Source organism: Cyprinodon tularosa, unplaced genomic scaffold (genome assembly GCF_016077235.1).
Source record: "Cyprinodon tularosa strain WSP-4 unplaced genomic scaffold, ASM1607723v1 ctg300, whole genome shotgun sequence".
Taxonomy (NCBI): Eukaryota; Metazoa; Chordata; class Actinopteri; order Cyprinodontiformes; family Cyprinodontidae; genus Cyprinodon; species Cyprinodon tularosa.
The window spans coordinates 589,960-610,614 of NW_024039009.1; the positions used below are offsets into that span (position 1 = coordinate 589,960).

General features: G+C 38.0%; 1 protein-coding gene across 3 annotated transcripts in view; it reads left to right on the forward strand.

Annotated features, from left to right (window-relative positions):
- LOC119787787 (chemokine-like protein TAFA-1) overlaps positions 1–9,559 on the forward strand; it is a 187,747-nt gene extending 178,188 nt beyond the window's left edge. For all 3 annotated transcript variants that reach the window (XR_005281367.1, XR_005281368.1, XM_038291825.1), the window contains one exon: positions 8,319–9,559. Coding sequence is in view for 1 of the 3 variants with exons in the window: in XM_038291825.1 (XP_038147753.1) it covers positions 8,319–8,336 (18 nt within the window). In the remaining 2 variants the exon portion in view is untranslated. The remainder of the gene's footprint in view (positions 1–8,318) is intronic.
- The last annotated feature ends 11,096 nt before the right edge of the window (positions 9,560–20,655 follow it).

Here is a 20,655-nt window from a genome sequence, read left to right on the forward strand (position 1 = left end):
GCGCAGTATGTTTGCTGTTCCTAGAACTGCACTCTTCTGGACCGAGATGTCTGATGTATTTCCAGGGAACTGCTGTAACCACTCTTCAAGTTTGGGGGTCACTGCCCAGAGTGCCCCAACTCTTGTTAGGGTTACTGAGGTAGTAACATTGAGCCCTGTTTTCACATCTCGTCCATTTCCTTTGTGTTGTTCCAGTAGCTCATGTGACATCAAGGTGATCTGTTTCCCCAACACCTGACGCAGACCTTGTTAGACCGGGCGACGTATATTGTCATCATTGTATGAGGTAGGCAGTAGCGCAAAGGGTCTTGCCAAAGGACCCACACTGGCAGCTTATGCTATTTTTCTCCTCCCCAGCGAGGATTCAAACCCATGAGCAAGTCAGACGATTTGTCTGTTGGGCTATATATGTTACCTTTCCCAAGAAATGGAGCTTCCTATATGTATAAACTAACTACTTAGTTTATATATATATATTAGGGCTGCAACTAACGATTATTTTGAAAATCGATGAATCGGCCGATTATTTTTTCGATTAATCGATGAATCGGACACAAAATATTTTTTTTATATTAACCTCTTTATTCCAAAATAAACATTTTAGACAGAACAAACAAGCACACAAGTACAGGTTTCTCATTAACTGTACTGGTGCAATATGAAAAATAAATGTTTGTTTTAAAACTACGCAAACTTACATGAGAAATGTAGCTGTACATCCACAAAATATAGGGTACTTTGTTTCATAAAGCGCAAAAAGAGACAGGCATTTTTGTTTTTTAAAGCCCCTAAGGGGTTCAAACAATAGGCCCCCCCCATTTCAACAAATGAGGTTTTTTTAGACTAGAAGAGTTCTGCCTTTTAAGACAGGAAAGTATAGCAGTTAAAGTTGCTACTTGAGAAAATACTGAACCATAGAGATAAAAATAGCCCTGTGATTCAAATTATAAACTGTATTTGGAATAAAAATGAGAGAACTAGGGGTGCTAAAAAACACATCCTCCAAAGACAGATATTTACATGGGAATGTGGCATATACTTAATTGACATATTACTGATCTTGCTGGATTTTATTCTGCTTTACTTCCATAAATTGCAGGATCTTCTTTACTTTATCTTTGCCAGAAGATTTAAACTTTAAAAGCCTTGCCCTCATAATTTGCAAATTAATTTATTTATAAAGAAAATATAAACGCTGCTTAAGCTAATTCAAATGAAATTAAAAGTAAAATAAGTAGCCAACCTTATCACTGTCTGTAACCTACTAACACGGTAAGGAAAGCATCAGATGAGCTACCTGAGAAACTAACTTACGTTTCCCCACTTTAAAATGAAACAAACATGGTTACTCATCCTGCTGATCAGCTCTCTTCACTGCCATTGAAGGCTCCAACATGTTTTCTTTTCAGGTGCTGCGTCATAACAGTGGTGCTTCCGTGCCATGTTTATTTGTTTTTACAAAAGTCGCGTGTTACGACTTTTTTCACTTTACAAAGCGCAGGCTATTTTAATTATTGTGATCAATTTGCGCCGTCAATCCCGGGGCATGCGCGCTTCATTTGCAGTCTGGACGCTGAGGTTAAACTCCTCACTAAAATCCTGCGGCTCGGCCTGCAGCGCTGAGAGGGATTCTTGTGGGAGAGGGAGAAAGGCGTTGGGATGGGGGAGGCGCCCCACGGCAGCAGCTGCCGCTGGAGGACAAGAGTAGGAACGATACATGCTTTCACGTAAGAGTCTCCAAAAGCCGCCAGTGACACCGTAAAAAGTCGCCAGATTTGTCGCTAGTCGCTTTTTAAAAAAAATAGTCGCTGGAGGGGTCTGAAAAGTCGCTGAGTTGGCAACACTGCAACTGCGGCGCTGACTCGCTCCGCCATATTTTTTTTTCTTCCCCGGGATGACGGCGGCGGCGGATGACGCATTAATCGCGCGACACAACTAATCGATGATTAAATTCGTTGCCAACGCTTTTAAAAGTCGATTTTTATCGATTCGTTGTTGCAGCCCTAATATATATATATATATATATATATATATATATATATATATATATATATATATTCAGACCACAAATTTACAAACAAAATCGAAAAAGGATTACTGTAAGGATTATCTAAACTATTATCTAAATTATTATCTAAATTATTCCATAATGATGATAGAGGGATTATTTTGTTTAGCCTATAGTTTGTAATCATTTCAGAATGATTATAATGGTTTCCGTCGGTCATTTGGTACCGGGCTACACAGAAAAAACAATAAATAAAAAAATATATATATATATATATATATATAAAATTTATCGTGATGTTTTATTTTGAAAAATATTTAAAAAATGGGGTATTCTCTCCCAATTACCTGAATTAACCTGTGCCTCTTGACACAGGTTTTTATGCTGTTTGTATTTGATTTTATGCCAGTCGTATCATTTTATTTGACCGTATTTACCCTCCACACTTTAAATGCCGGTCTGTGAAAACATTGTCTGACATATAACCCGTCCGTGGCGCAAAAAAGGTCGGGGACCGCTGTTCTACAGTGCAGCCTGAAGGGCTGCTTTTGCTTTGCTTGGATAGAACATGCACAATATGTATAATTGGTTTTTATTGTTTCTTTTTCTTCCTTCTTCAGGGATTTAATTTACAATAGTTCTAGTTAGACATTTTGATTTACTTTTTGGGTCTGATAAGCATGGTTGCTCTGATTCCTGTTGAAATCAGCACTTATTTCTTAAAGCAACCGTCACAAGAATGCTTGATACTTAGAAACTTTACAAGGATTATAGTGTTCTCTTTTCTACATAATCAGTCCATGTCATTAAGTGGTCATAGAACTACACCATTTATTTCCATAAAGTTTCCATAGCCCCCGTCTCTGTATCAGCTCCATCAGCTGCTAATTGTGAACCTCCAACTGGTTGCTTTAGAATTTTCTCCAAGTAAAACATAATTGTCTTATTATGCACTGTGGTCATGAAATAACCTTCAAAAATCTCCTGAATTGTTCTTTGACAAACTTTAAGATCACCATAAATCAGTCATCTGTCAAACTATTTTATATAATGGGCCATTTTAGTGTTATTAATTCTTTAAAAGTTACAGTTGTAGCTGATTAAAGGAAACTTTTGATTTCATTGTTCATGTACAAAGAGCACTTTGCTTTTGAAATAATAACTACTTCCATTTGTTTAGCAGTTTTAGCTACTTTGTACACTTTTAAAGAACAAATGCCTCTATTTTATGACATCATATGCCTTATTTGACTCTTGAGAGCTGGATTAAGCAAAATTTCACGCATTACAGTAAGGTTGACACATATGGTGTAAAAGATGTAGAATTTCACTGTTTTGTTTGAGGTTTTTTGCCTTAACATTCATTTTTAACACTATTCTTTTGTTGTATATGATTGTATTGTTTATTAAGTTTTTAACTGTTATGTATTTTTTGTTTTTTTTGGCGGTTACCTTGACCAAGAAATTTCAGTCCTTATGGAGCCTTCTTGTTACCTGATGGTATATAAATAAATAAGTACATGAAATAAATTAATTAATTAGTATGACACTACTTAACCAGCCCTTTTACTATTTCTTTTTGCAAGTCTGACATGGAACAGTTACATAACCAATATCATTGGCAAAAGGAGCCGACAGCATTCATCCAAATACATAACACCTAGCAATAGGTTTTTACCAAGGAGAATATAAGAGCAATGCAAACCAACCTGCACATTCATCAATATCTTTATCCTCAAATATGGTTATTGCACTTTGTAGGAGAAGTTCAATGGAGTCGTGTCAGAAGCAGTTAGGGTTTTGTGGGAGTGATGCGCTGCAGCACTGCTTGATCCTGCTGATTTGCCTGGTAACGCATCATGACTAAATCCATGAAATTCTACAATATATGGCTGTAAATTATGTGTTTACCACAAAGTAAACACGTTTTATTCACAGCTTGAGTCTGTAAAATAAGAGATGCAGTGCTCACTGCCAACTCTGCCCTTCTTGTGGCATATTTATAGACGTTTTGAGTGAAGTATTTCACTCTAAGTGCTACTGATTAATTCATATATTCCTTTTTCTATTGTCACTGTCGCATTAAATAAATCTTGATGTATTTTTGTGTCTGGTGTCTCCTGTTTTTAAGGGTCTTTAGTGGAGCTGTTGGAAAGCAATTCTCCACAGGCATCACTGAGTCATCAAGCAAAAAATGAAGAAAGGAGAAAACAGTGGTCTATGTTTGCACTAAATTGTTTGACTGAGGCAATTGTCCTTGGACTACCAACTGTAGTCAGAGTAAACCTTAGCTAAATGCAGTAAACAAATTAGAATGCAGGCATCTAATTTGCAAGCAACAATGATCAGATAACCAGAAAATCCTTGAGCGATCGCTGCTACCTGCTACACTATATATTTCTAGAGGACTAAAAAGAGTGGAGGACATAGTCTCTCTTACACATCCATGTGGGTTGATATTTCCATACCACTTGTCTTTTCCTGCTAACAAACCACAAGGGGATTGGGTTTGAGACAGACCGTGATCCTCGATATGCAACCTGCTACTGCTCCTGGTCTTGTGGAGGTAATTTTGATACGGCTGTCAGACAGTGGAGATGATACAGATGCAAATATGGGGTACATGAGCCAAGCGGATTACTGTGCTGAAAGAATGCGGGAGAAAACAGGATATTTCTTCAAGGGTACATTTTGGTGAAAAATGTTAATCTAAAACAGCTTTTAAAAGCGGCTTTAACACCATTCCTTTTCACAAATTATACACGGATAACTAAACTTCTTACCCTAACTTTGTTATGGAAACATTATATAACTGGAATTAACATAGATTTTTGCCTTTTAAACATTTTAAAACCGACCTTTCTTTTGCAGAAACTCCTACAAATATCAAATCATTATATACAACAATATACTGTATATACACTATATTGCCAAAAGTATTTGCTCACCTGCCTTAACTCACATATGAGCTTAAGTGACATCCCGTTCCTAATCCATAGGGTTCAATATGACGTCGGTCCACCCTTTGCAGCTAGAACAGCTTCAACTCTTCTGGGAAGGCTGTCCACAAGGTTTAGGAGTGTGTTTATGGGAATTTTTGACCATTCTTCCAGAAGCGCATTTGTGAGGTCGCACACTGATGTTGGACGAGAAGGCCTGGCTCTCAGTCTCCGCTCTAATTCATCCCAAAGGTGTTCTATCGGGTTGAGGTCAGGACTCTGTGCAGGCCAGTCAAGTTCATCCACACCAGACTCTGTCATCCATGTCTTTATGGACCTTGCTTTGTGCACTGGTGCACAGTCATGTTGGAAGAGGAAGGGGCCAGCTCCAAACTGTTCCCACAAAGTTGGGAGCATGGAATTGTCCAAAATGTCTTGGTATGCTGAAGCATTCAGAGTTCCTTTCACTGGAACTAAGGGGCCAAGCCCAGCTCCTGAAAAACAACCTCACACCATAATCCCCCCTCCACCAAACTTTACACTTGGCACAATGCAGTCAGACAAGTACCGTTCTCCTGGCAACCGCCAAACCCAGACCCGTCCATCAGATTGCCAGATGGAGAAGCGCGATTCGTCACTCCAGAGAACGCGTCTCCACTGCTCTAGAGTCCAGTGGCGGCGTGCTTTACACCACCGCATCCGACGCTTTGCATTGCACTTGGTGATGTATGGCTTGGATGCAGCTGCTCGACCATGGAAACCCATTCCATGAAGCTCTCTGCGCACTGTTCTTGAGCTAATCTGAAGGCCACATGAAGTTTGGAGGTCTGTAGTGATTGACTCTGCAGAAAGTTGGCGACCTCTTCGCACTATGCGCGTCAGCATCCGCTGACCCCGCTCCGTCAGTTTACGTGGCCTACCACTTCGTGGCTGAGTTGCTGTCGTTCCCAAACACTTCCATTTTCTTATAATACAGCTGACAGTTGACTGTGGAATATTTAGGAGCGAGGAAATTTCACGACTGGATTTGTTGCACAGGTGGCATCCTATCACAGTTCCACGCTGGAATTCACTGAGCTCCTGAGAGCGACCCATTCTTTCACAAATGTTTGTAAAAACAGTCTGCATGCCTAGGTGCTTGAATTTATACACCTGTGGCCATGGAAGTGATTGGAACACCTGATTCCAATAATTTGGATGGGTGAGCAAATACTTTTGGCAATATAGTGTATGTCGGAACTAATTGAATATATTCTTTTATTTTTCAGAGTATTTGATTGAAACAACTCTTTTTTTCAGATGTCAGTAGATCAAAAAGCAGTTTCTTAACAATGCAACCAGCAGGAAGGCTTGTGTGATTTTGACAATATAGTGATGAAGAGTAACACCTTTTTTTTCTTCTATTATCATTCTAAATATATATTATATTCCCTGAACAATATAATGACCAAGTATTTCTCCACAATCCAGCATCTAAAGCATACTACCCCACTACTTTTATTACCTGTGTACGTTTTAGCTCAGAGGTACGCCAAAAATCTAAGACAAAAAACTTGCGGCACACTCACCACATCTCTAGCATGGACGGAGCTCAACTGACATTGCACTACAGTACATTACAGTGGAGACAATCAAAAACATAAACACAAGTATCTTTTTTGCAATTTTGCATGGCTAAAGGTAAAAATATGTCCAAATATAATTCAAGTAACAAAAAGAAAGCAATTGTGCAGTTAGTTCTTGCAAGTTAGATCTAATCCATGTCCTCTGCACAATAATAATCCCATAAATTATTTTGGTTTTCTTTTCTTCTCTTTTGCAGTATGCATTTAAGTATAGTTCACTTTATTATCTTTAAGAAGCAGAATAACCAGAAAATCTGCCTTTAATTCTGCTGTCGAGCAAATGATTTTTAAATCATTAACTGGGAAGCGAGGAAGAGAAGAAACTGAAGAATTTAATATATGCAGACATATTGCACATTGAGCAGGATGCTGAAAAGACGAACATTCAATAGCAGTCTCAAGACTATACAAAGCACCATTGAAATGTGTTCATGTCTACAGCAGAAGAAGAATTAAATGTCCCTGAACCGAAGTCATGGAGAGACAGCTCAGACTCAGCAGCGTGGGCTTCGACTTAGCAAGGCCATCTTATATAATAGAGGAAAATCCATGCCTGTATTTGCCTGTCTGCATAGGCCCAAACAAAGATGGCTGCAGAGCCTGACGGAGGTCCTACACGTTCAGAGACACAATCAATAATATGATTACATACCGTATACTTCTATAAATCTGACATAGACAGCATGGAAACACATACTGGTGTGTTTTTCATGGTGTTAAACATGCCTCCACTTATTTCCCTTATACAAGCCTTTCAGCAGAAGGACAAACCTATGTGACAGAACATAACTGGAGTTTGAAAGGTCTCTTGGTCAATCAAATTAAGTTATATTTATTTTATGCTGAAAACATTGTACTAACCGTGTCATCAAAGGTGACAGTTCTAAACCTTATTTAAACTATCTGACTAATAATATTTGACAGATTATGTCCTCAAGCTAAACTAACTGAGGTCCCACACCAGGCCACCAATTGGCATTTCAAGACCATTCCTAAATCATTGTTCCCTTTCTGCACTGTACAGTTACCTGCCGAAGAAGGCTGCAGTCATCAGAGAGGCCATTTGCACCCTTCCTAGTCTGGGAGCAATGCATCTCGACATGCTGTGGTGTTTTGTATTCTGATACAGAACAGGGAATCCCTCTGAAAGACATACAAAAAAACCTGTTCTGACTTTGGATACCAATGCTCATCTACACTACACCCTTGACCCTGTTGGTAGTTTGAACAAATACTGACCCCTGAAAACTAGGAGCAAGCAAAAAGAAATTCAGTTCATAAAATTGTTAACCACCATGATCTAGCCCATGTCAAACTCTCTCAAATCCCTACACTTGCCAACCTTTCCTTTTCTAACACAGTAATGTGTCGTATAATATACCCAATAATCAGTTACCTACCTAAAGGCCATTTTCAGCCTTATTGCTTTGTTATTACATATCCTCACAGTAAAGTTGAATATAGCAAATTACTTAAGACTTTTTTGCGGCCCAGCAAGCTGTATATATAAAAAACATCTTCGGAATATGATTTGATCATCTGTTGGTATGAAACAATCTAGAGTAGACAGCACTGTTTTATAGAAAAGTGTCATACTAAAACTAAGAGAATTACGTAATAGCAAAGGGGTGGACTGACTTGAAGCATCTTAAAAGGGTATTTTTGCTTTCATAAATGCCACAATTTCTTATGATCTGACTCTTGCTTATTTGTCTCTCCTCTCCCTTTCCCGACCCTGTGTTTCAGATTCATCCCAGGACCTAACAGAGAGCTCCTGGTTACAGAACTGCACACCAGGCTCTCACCTCTTTCTACATTTTTTCCCTCCGGTTCAATTGACTAAAACTATTACATCCACGGCTACCACTGGCTTACCTGGGACCGCTGAAAGGATATCCATCCAGATAAAACAGCTTTGCTCACTCGGTGCCAAGGATTTGAAACCGTACTAATCCCCTGTTTGATCAATGAGCCCCACGTCGGGGACTATACTCTTCGCCATGACGGTGGCCGGTTTCCAATCTACGCTCATTCTGTTTCCTCACCCTCTCTTTACCTGAAAGTCTGTTACATCTTAGCGGAGCTCATTTAGAGGTTGTTAAAATATTTGAAGACAATCTCTTGGCCTGCCTGAAGGTGAAACACATTGAGAGGCACACACAGAACTGAACATGGAATTCACACAACTGGAGGCAGAGTAGATACAAATGACCCTCATTTTCGAATATTTCTGTGCAGAAATCATTGTTGTTACTCTCTGATGGAGACGGATGCCATTTCCGGTAATGCAGGATAGTCAAAACTTAAACTGACTGGACTAAGCTGCATACAATGAGATGATAAGAACTTTTCTGGTCTGACTTTATGACCCAAGCTTCACCCTCAGTAAGGGACACCTTGAATTTTTTTTGTTGGGCATGCCCAATGTGGATTCATGAGCACTGCATTTATTTTATGTAAGATCATTTGTGTAAATAAACATAAATACATAACTTTAAGATAACAGATCATAGAGGCTGATATATGTATTCTTCAGATTAAAGCACCCATTGTGAACATCAATCAGTTTCTTAACCTGTTCAGAGGCTGAAGAACTGCTTTACAATTTAAGCTTATTTTGGAAAAAGGCTGAAAATGAATTGTAGGTCCAGGTAACTTTTTGTCATGCTTTTTGGTTAGCACCGACAATGCTTGTAGTTTCTGTGAAGATGAGGAAAAACAATGTATAGAGTTGCCTCACGTACGAAGGCAGAGGTGACACTTTCAACCTTTTGGCCCAGATGCAGGAGGGACTTGGAGCAGCTGTGGATAAAACATAAGCATGATTCTAAGAAAGAGGGGTCATGTAGATCTTTCTCACACACAGAAGAGAGGGAATTTGCTCACACTGACAGAGAGAAAGTATTAGTCCCAATGGAGAAAAATAGCTATCCCCAGTAGATATAAGACAGCCTTATGAGAAATAAAAATTGTTTTGTATACTGAAATTCTGTCTCCCATTTCTCCTCCTCTGTGAATGGTATTGTGAACGATGTGCCTCTTATGACTATTTGATATGTTGTAATATGTGGGTGGAAGATCTTGTCAGAGTTTCATTTATATCATATGATAACATTGTGAGCAGAGTTTTTTGCTCGAGTAAACAAGCAATCAACATCGGCGCAAGGAGAGTATGAAAATGACTTCCGGGCACACAGCACAGTTGGGCCTGCCGCAGCAACAAACGAATCTGCGATGCTTCATTTACACAATTCCCTTGGTGGCGGAGTGGATTTATCAAAAGAGAACATTCAATTCATTCATGCAATTAGAATAAAGATTTTCAATATTGTGGTGGGCAAAATTCCAGATGATTTTCAATATCAGCCTCCCCTTTCGGCTGAGATTAGATTCGTCTCTTCTCCCTGTGGATGCGCTGGTGCGCATTCATCATTTAGGAATATGGCTAGTTTCATGAAGCACAGTGCCTTGCTGAGCAGTCACAGAAGGTATGAAGGAGACAGACGCATCAATCTCCCAACGGCCTTGCCAGACTCATGAAGGAATATGCAAACCATGGGAAAAGAACAACGGGTGTTTTATTTTGCAATAATCTCCCTCCTTGTTTTTATATATTTTCATGTAATCAGTTTAACTTAGAGAAAATGGGCTAAAAGTGCATGTCATGCGTTGAGAAATTGTCTAGCAACAAAAATCAACAAATTTTTTGCCTGAACTCCAATATCATAAGTGCAGGTTTTTTTTTTTTTTTTTTTTTTTTTTTTCTTTTAATATCATTGCAGTAAGAAGGGTATCAAAATGAACCATCACCATCAGGATGCAATTGGTACCTGCAGGTGAGATGTTTGCTCAATCATTAAATTGACCCAGAGCTGATCAGGAGATGCTGTTTTTAAGCGTTTTAAACATTTAGCCTTTTTTGTTCAACCTAAAATATACATTTCAAAATATTAGAGTTTAAGGTTCAAACATGCATTTCAGTCTGTTGATACAAGCCACTTGAACCACAGTTTATTACATATGCCTATTCATATTTTTCAGCCCATTTTTACCATAAAGGTATACAGTTTTTACTGCAGCCTCCTTTTGCGCCATTTTAAATGCTATCCACACAGAAAAATGGAAGAGGAACCAACAGCAAAAACCAAAGTACTATTTTAACAGGCCATTTTCCCTAAGAGATAAATAACCTACACTGGGAAACAAAGATCTTACTTCAATATATTTCTTAAAAACAAGCATTATTCCTAAATCCTTATTTTATTTTACTTGTAATCTGACCGGTTTTCTTCTTCATCCCCTTTTGTTTTGTGTACTCAGATTTGAAGCACATTTGTTCCCTTTGGAACACACAATGGAGGCATTTACAAAAATCTGGAAAACCTGCAGAGAATACAAGCAAACCCCCAGCAGCATGCATAGATTATGAAATGTCAGTCTAAGAGGTGTTACTGTGAACAGTAAAATGGTCTTGGAAGAATGACTTAAAGTAGGTCCTACAGTTTGGAATGTCAACTTTTCTTGCTAATGTTTTTTATTTATTTTTTTTAGATGGAAAAAACGCTGCAAAGTTGGGTCAGGATTTGAACAAAAGACGGCTAACAATTACTTTTTTAGCTGCACAGTTGAAAAGTAGAAGTGATGGAAATGTGATTTCATCACAACTTAGAGTATTTACCAACAACGTCCTTATAGTAAGGAACCCTACCTCTTATTTAATATCATAAAGTTCTTAACTAATAATAATGGAGAAATTCACTTCTGTATCTTAACCCATCCCCTTGGAGAGCAGTGGGCTGCCACTGTGCGGCCAGTCAGGGCTTAAGTGTCTTAATCAGGGACCCAGAGTGCAGGCAGTGTGGGGATCAAAACTTCTCAGAGCACAAGCACATTGCTCTAAGCACCAGGCCAACACTTCCCCAAAAGCCCAATTTTAAACTTAATTTAAATTTAAACAGTTTCTTATCTGTTCTCATCTGTTAACATTTTTGTTTATGTCTGTATTGATTATGGTGTTCATAATTGTGGGTTTGAATAAATGCGGCTAAAATATTTCAAAAATAAATTCTGCAAGTCTTACTGTGAAGATTATCCTCATATTCAATACCAATGTGGGAATCACAAGCTATTTGCCTTAAAGGTGCAGGGGGTTTAAAATTTGAATTGTTTTTTTTTTCCTTTGTTTTTGTTTTTAAATTTCTTTTATAGTCTTATATCCTAAGAAACAGAGTCATGCTGTGGAAAAAGGTACTGCTCCAAATTTGACAGAGCAAAAACAGAACCCAACATTTAAAAAGATGCTGTTGGCCTCATTCCTCTTTACCATGCTGCAATCCTTGAAAATCAAGACATCCATCAAAAATGCTGACTTCCTACCAAAACAGGTAGACAGTCTTGTTCACATGTTGTTGGATAGTTAATATTCAGCTGGAAAGCCTCTTTATATAGTCACTGTTTACAGAAAACGTTGTCAATGCTATTTGTGAAACTCAGAAGATTGCTTTTATTTAAATGTGTAAAAAAAAGTCCATCTACTGTTCCCTGACAGAACTCTTGTCTTTGTGCTTCGTGACATTCCTATTGCTTAATCATTTTAAATAACAGCCTATAATTTGTGAAAAGGGCACACTTCTCACCTGTGAGGGCTTTGAAGCCTATTATTATACTCATTATGGGGCCTGACTCACTGTGAATATATGCTGTACAAAGAACGTCCACTGAAGCTGGACAACTAAGAGCTTTCCAAAATCATTTATAGCACAAAGACTTGGTTTCAGTGATAGCTACTAAGCACTCCCTCAGACAGCTTTGTGCATGAGTTGATTTAATCATATAAATCACTTCATATAGAGGGTAGATGATCTCATAACTAACCAAATAATAAGGAAGATCAGACTATTCAAACTTCTTTTAATAAAAACCTCAGACTAATTGCTGAGTCCATATGTTGTGTACAATCTTAGGCTTGTCTGAGCAATAAATGAAGTAAACAACTAAAACGGCTAAAATACATACCGGTAATCAAAATCGGCCAATTCACTTTGTTATGTTACAACAACAGCTATTTGTATCCCATGCAGGTTATTAGGTGCTGAGAATCTAGTCCATGCATTTGTTACCTCAAGGCTATTGTAATTCTTTACTTTCAGGAAGTTCAAAATGCTGCAGCCACAGTTCTGATGAAAATTTAGAGAGATCATATCTCCTATCCTAGCTTCTCTTCATTGGCTTCCTGTTAAATCCAGAATATAATTTAAAATCCTCCTTGCATATATAACTCCATCTTAAATCGGAGATATGATTGTTCCTAACAGAGCACTTCACTCTCAATCTGCCGGTTTACTAGTGGTCCTAGAATTTCTAAAAGTAGAATAGGGACAGATCTTTTAGTTATCTTTTAGTTATCCTATGGAACCAACTACCAGTTTTAGTCCGTGAGGCAGACACCATTTCTAGTTTTAAGGGTAGGCTTAAAAATGTCCTTTTTGATTAGGGTCATAGTTAGAGTGGCTCAGGTTATCCTGAGTTATGCTGCTATGGGTGTAGACTTCTGGAGGACATAGGGACCCCTATTTCATCATTCTGCTTCATTCTCTCTCTATTCTCCTACTCTGCAGAATTTCTTAGTTTAATCTCAAACGTTCTGCTCTCTCTGCTTTCTCTCATAGTAGCTTTGCCTCGTCTGTTCCTGTTTGGCTGTGTAACCATCCTGGAGAGAAATATCAGCTGTATTGAGGCCATCAACACTTTTGTTTATAAATTTTCGAGATCGGCTTGTTTTTCAGTATAGTCCTGTTTCTCTGACTGTGATTGGCTGGATGTGCTCTCTTCATCCTCTGACATGGGAGCTGGCTCGGAGCTCGTCTGCCTGGCATGTTTGTTCCCTGGACAGGGCCGCCTTTTACAGTTGCTTTTTGTTTCTCTGCTTCTGTCTCCTTGAACCCCAGTCGGCCTCGGCAGATGGTCGCTCACACTGAGCCTGGTTCTGCTGGAGGTTTCATCCTGTTAAAAGGGAGTTTTTCCTCTCCACTGTCGCTACACCGTCTCGCTATGCTTAGCCTGAGGGATTACATTCGAGTCAATGATTCGATGCAATCAACTGGTTTTCCTTAAATAGAAAACTTTGAATCAATTTGACTGTATGATGTGGTGAACTGTAAAGTGCCTTGAGATGACATATGTTGTGAATAGGCGCTATATAGATAAACTGTATTGAGTTTAATTAAGGAGCGTAGGTACTAGCAGTTCACAAAACCATGAAAGTCACAGTAGTGAGTCCTTTTTGTCATTAACAGGCTTACTTTCATTTTTTTTATTTTTATTTTATCATTTTATCATTATGCTTTATCATTAGTAGTCATTTACTGAAAAAACAATATGACCTGATCTAGAGCTTATAGTCACCTTCTGTTTCTAATTATCCATCCCTATCAGAGCAGACTGAGTTTGCTGAAGACATTTTTTTAATAGGTTTTATCGATTTGAGTGATACAGTATGTGAAGATTAGCCATCAAGTACCAATCAACAGACTGATGACCCAGCTGTGAGGTAAAGCTGTTTTCCTGATAGAATTTGATGCAGTGTTTGCATCTGTAAAAGTTGATGCTATTAAGAAAGCAGAAACTTGCTGCTGTGACCATAAGATCCTCTGCTGCAGCAAAGATAGTTATGGCAGATAAAAAAATTAAATAGGCGGTATTTCATTGCAGTGTTGTTAAATGAAGTGCAAACCAGTTCATGATTTTATGGCTACTATTTTGATCTGCCACATGTAGCTCCACCAAAACCTTTTTAATTTATTTAATCTTTTTTTATATATATTATTCACAACATAGCTAAGCTACTTTGTGTCAAAAAAAATTTTAAAGGTCCAAATTATTGAAACCCCCTATTAGTTTTAATTCATCCAAAATAATTAAAAAAGTTATTAAAGCTACAGTGTGTAATAATTACAGGGATATACAGTCAGAAATGTAATATATTATACATAAATATGTTATTTATCATCATCTACGAGCTCAGCCTCTTAACCTTAATATTTGCCTTGCCTTAGAATTCGTTATTTATAATTACATAGGAGCGGGTCTCGCAGCCATGGAAGCAGACATCTTTGCGCTACGGCAGCGCAGAGCCAACAAACTAGCGATTGCGAGATCGCCAAAACGTCACAACGATGTAGAAAAAATAACGGGTATATTTATTATCTTAAGTCTACATGAAATCTATACCGTATACAGACTAATGAAATACTATCTGTAAAATTATCTATGTAAACAAACCTCATCACTTGAGAAGGTAGGTGATGCGGACGTCGTGGAAGACATTTTGTCCCGTAACGCTCGCCGTACTGTTGGGGGGGAGAAGCGGTGGGGGGGAGATGTTCATGTTGCTGCAGTCTGCAGTCTGACCGCTAGATGTCGCTAAAAGTTACACACTGTAGCTTTAAAATTACCAGTGTTTGTACAAAATAAAAGTAAAATTTTACTTAATTTTATTTAAACTATCATAAACATTTATTTAGAAAATGATTAAATCCTTTTAATTAAACAATGATGTTTTTCCTGGTATTTTGACATTTGTCTTTGGCAATGAGATACAAGTGTTGTGTTTTGTGGCTGTTGTAATGCACAAAAGTTCAGCCAAGATTGTGGGAAAAGTGAACTATGAGATTTACATTTACAGGTCATGGAACAAGAGAAGAACAGGATGTTAAAGCTGGGAGAATAATGGTAAGTAACAAGAAGTCTAATGGGAGGAGCCAGCATTGTAAAATAGCTACAGGTGAACTTAGGGATGTACAGAGAATGGCATTGTTAGCCAGTTTAATCATCAAAGTATGATGAGAGGAGCTGAAGCAGAGGGTAGGGGGCAGAAGAAAGGGTTCTTGGTGACACAGAGATACTTAATGTTCAGTTTAATCTTAAGGATTCATAAAAAGACTCATTCAACCCTAAAATACCTAGGTTGTCAAATACAATAGACATTATTACTTATCCATTAATTATAGATATTTTTTCCTTACCATAATATAATGCTATACAGTAGACATTCTAATGTTTTCTCTCTCTCCAAAGTAAAATTAGGGACTGACTGCAGTTCTACTATAAGGTACCTTGTTCAAGTTCAAAGACCGGCGTACCTGACATGTACTGTAACAACCATACCGTGCATATGTCTTTAGGTTAATAGACTGTATTAATAAGGCTTTGAATGCTTCCAAAAAAAATTTAAAAATTCCACTATCCCCCCTTCTTTTATTTTTTTTTACAGCTAGACTACTGGGTGTAATTTGGGTTTGACCTAATGAGTGAACTAGTTTTTACAACCAGTGAAGGTCAATAGGTTTTAATTTTCAAAATTTCAAGGAGTACTAAGGGCACAAAAGGTTAATATTATTAACTATCTTAATAATAACCTTTCTCTAATTACTGTGCATCTACTGAGAGACTTGATCACAGATTTTACATAAAACAACAAGGTTTATCATACTGGCACTGTAAAACATGGCTTTTAATAAAAAATAAGTGTAAAACTATAACTACCAATTGCCTGCTCTCATTAAGCTACAACTTTATTTTCCTTGCTTCATCTTTAATCATCAAATAGTTTTTTTTTATTTACATTTATATATCATAATATTGTAGCATGAACAGCTACTCAAAAATAAGTATGAATGTTTTAAAGGTGATACTGTTTTAAAGGGACGTATACCCTTAAGTCAATCACAGTCCTCTGTGCTGAATTCTACCAACCAGTGCATGCTCAGATAATACTCCAGGCTTGCCTTTCTTGCATTCTCTTTAGAACATTTATTCAGAAATCTGGTTTTGATATCTTCCTTTGCTTTTCTTTTTTGTATTTTGTATTGTAAAAACACAAATATGTTCCAAGAAGTGTCTAGAACAAATTTCATGAACAATTTCAATTGATGTGCAGTTTTTGTAGCTTACTTGCTGAAACAGGATTTTGCAGAGAAAATTGTCTCAAATAGATTTCTCAAAATGTTAGCCCTCACTACCTTAGGTAACTGACAAATCAGAGTGAGATTTCTCACTCTGATTTAATATAAACCCAAACCCTTTTCAGCTGTTTTAAGCATGGATTTTCTTGGACTATACAATGAACTTATTTCTTGCTGTCTTCCATATCCTGTCAACTTAGGTTATTTTTAATTACCACATTAAATCTGTGTGACTGAAACATAATCCATGCGAAGTAAAACTTTAAAAAATAGTTGTTGTTTTCTAAAATAAGTTAATTTTCAATATAGTGAAATAAAAACTATGGAGTAGGTAAATAGTAAATAAAACTGGTTTCAGATGTAGCCGTAGCGGCTACTTTTAATGTACAGCCAGAAGAAACCTACTTGAAGCTAGAGGAAGAACAACCTGAATCCATTCTGTGAGACTGCTGCTGTTTGAATGTGCAGTTATTTCCCACAATGAGGTTTTCAAACCCACTGTTCCCCAATGTTCGCTCACAAACACCAACGATTGTAGATGTATGTGATGGATTACAAGGTGAAACGGTAGTGCTCTTACAGATAATTTTCTAAACATGAAAGTTATGCATTCAGTCTCTGTGATTTAATGCCAATCATTCTTTAATAAAATCCTCATCAAAAGGACATTCAAGGTTCTTTTTTTAAAACCTAAAGTGTCTAATATTTTTTTATTGTATGTACAAAACTATGACAAAACTTCTTGACTATATCAGGACATACAACAACATGATTGGTTGTAAGGAGAGCAGAGACAGAGGACACTCTGAGTTTACTGAAGAAAACATGCTCCCGACCAGTCTAGCTCTGGAGAGAATGTTACTATCGTAAGAGTAACAGAGGTTGAGCAAACTCTCTTTGTGAAATAGATAAATTGAAATTGTAAATTTCAATTTATCTAATTTATCTAGTAAATTGAAATGCCTGAAAACAATTGAAGGTCACAAACAGACATCCCAGACTTTTGAAAACTTCTGCTATGAAAATAAGCTGATCCAATACTTCCTCAGGTTTGATATAGAGTGGGATAATAGGTGATGCTATTTGTTCTTTCAGAGGTTGACAGTAACTTGTTACATTTGACACAAATATATTTTTAAGAGTAGCTTTACTGCATCATACTTTTACTTTTATAATATCTTGATAAAATATCACTACCCTTGCAGTTAAATTTTTGGCTGCTTGATCAGTTAAAAGTTATTTAAATGGATAACAAGAAAATGTTTGTTTTTTTTTCTTTTTATTTTAGTATGCAAATTTACTTAAACCTACCATGAGATTTGGAGGTCAAACTTATACACAGTAAGGAGTAAATATTGTCAATAAAGATATGCCGTCTAATTTCATACATTGCATTTTTTTTTTAAAGAAAATTGCTTTTAAAAAAATTTTTGTTCTGCAGGAATTGTTGTATTTAGTTAAAATTGGTATTGCAGCCTGTAGAATACCAAAATTAACAAATAACTTCACATTTTGCTCCTTCAGTATTAGCTAAATCTTAATTTTAAATTATATAATTTTAAATGTAACCGTTTACAATGAGCTGATCAGATTTTGACCTCTGATGCTAGCAACAGTTTTATTTTGTTTTTGGTTGGGTGTTTTTTACTCTTGAGTAAAATACGATGAATTAGTGCTAGTCTTACTTCAGTAGAATTTTGAGATAATGTACCTGGCTTTGTGCTCTTTATGTGAAGGGTGAGAGCAGACTCTATTTTCTGATAAGACTGGCATATTGTGGAGTGCAGAGAGCACTCCTAAAGACCTTCTTGACTCTGTGGTGTCTGCAGCCATCTACTATGGTGTTGAATGTTGGAGAGCAGCTCACCTGTGGCTGAGAGGAAGCAGTTGGATAAACTAATTACGAGGACCAGCTCTGTCCTAGGATGCCCTCTTGACTCACTGGAGTTGGTGAGAGAAAGAAGGACTGTGAGAAAAATATAACTTCTTGACACTGTCCCCCACCCCATGACTGAAGCTGTGACAGAGCTGAAGAAATCATTCAATAATACACTTGCATCCTGGATACAGATCCTTTCTTGAAGCTGATGCTAAATTTTTAAACAATCATTTAGCTGCTTACAGTTATTTTTTACAACCATGATGCTACATGTACAGGCTCTCAATCTGATCAAGAGTCATTTGCACTGTTTCATTTTCTCAACATGAGTCTCACAGATGTAAATAACTATATATAGTAATGGACATTTTCACATTTTATATACATAAACCATGATAAAGATTTTGGACATTTGGGACCAATGTACATGCTTTATACTAACAATGTTCACTGGATTCAATTTCACTCTGCAGTTAACTATCAACCATCAATCTCTTACTGCTGCAAACCCCAAAGTTGTTATGAAACAGGACAGAAGGACCCAGTATTCAGGCGAGACAGACAGTGGGATACTTGAAAGGCGTTTAATGACACCAATGCAAAGCTGCGGATCAGTGGCTGGGGCCAGACAGAGCACTACCTATCACTAGAAACTCTGGTAGGAGAAAAACACAGGTAACTGACAAAGATAATTTGAAGGAGGATGATTATCCATTTGAGTCACTTACCTGGTTTAACAGTTCAGTCCATCTGCATTTAACGTGGTAGGATCCAGGAAAATGGCTGCCAAATAGATGCAGCTGGCGCCGCCCTGAGCGTCCCCAATGCTACAGTCCCAGAGGGCAAGCAGGAGTCCGAGCCAGAACAGGGAAACGGATCAGAACAGGAAGGCTAAGAAGTCCAGCAGTCCGAAGCCTATTCAGGGACACCAGTTACAACAGGAACTTAGTATGTACAGGAATGGTCCAGGGTCCCAGGAGTCCACAGAGAGTTCAGGGAGAACATCCAGATGGTAACAGGCAAGCTCAGTAGTTGAGAGGCAGAACAGGTCAGAACATCAGCAACATTAAGGAACTCGCTCTCTCTTTCTCTTTGAGGACTGATCTCTGGCACCAGCATGGAAGGCACCATGCTAAAGTCGGGCATAGACTGTACAATTTTTAAAAATTACTTAACTCCAATTGTGCAAGATTTTTTTCGATCGCACTGGGTGTCAGTCTCAGCATGCATTCTGTGTCGTGTAGTATACAAGGAGTAACGAGGGGCGATCAGCCTCTCACGTCCACTTCCTGATCAGGAATTGTAAGCTTGTGAGCTTAACTGCTGTTAAAGCACAGCTACGAGCGTCTACAAGCTGATTTACCAGAACCTCCAGCACTGCACATGTACAAACAACGGCTTTCTTCTCATTCCAGATTAGCGCGTCTGACCAGTGCCATCTCTCGGCGCTGAATCTGACATGGTTTTTGTACATTGTTACGTCCACACAAAACACAACATATTTAAGGACACGAGACAAAAGAAGATGAGGGTTCAATCAGTTTATTTTTTCAACTTCTCCACTTTTCTGATCTTTCCTAAGAGGGAAAAAGAGAAAAAAACTGTCAGTTGGCCCTCAAATCCCGTGTCCCATAAAAAAAAGAATCGAAAAAAAAGAGGAAAAAAACCTTCCAAAAGTATTAACAGAAAGGTGGACCTGGTGAGCCGGCAAAAATGAACAAAACGGCACAGCCGAGGGCCAACCCTATACAGGGCCATCGAAGCATCCGCTGAAGCCGGACTAAGCAAAAAAAGAAGAAAAGGGAAAAACCTATATTAAAGAAAAGATCGAAAACAGGACCACCAGGCCAAAATCGGCAAACCACAAAAATAACAAAAATTACCACATGGCAGCCTCGAGTCTCAGTTTCAGCCCGCTACCACGGGTCGAACTCAGGAGCGAGAAGAAAAGCGGCGTCTCAGCAGGTCGGAGTGGGTCGGCCTCTCACATTCTGAACGCCGGCCTATTTATAGGCGGGCCACAATGCCGCAAATTAACGTAATTAAATGTGCTTACGTCGCAACAAGAAAAAGAAATAAACAAAAGAAATAATAATGTGCCCGAAGCACATAACAACATACAGTGATAGCAGGTAGATCGCATCAGTGTTGGGCCTTAGAGTGGAAAAAAAACATCGTGAGCTGTGAAGTTTTAAACTTTGCGGTTTAGACTTTAAGACAGCTAACAGGTCGAACCACATGG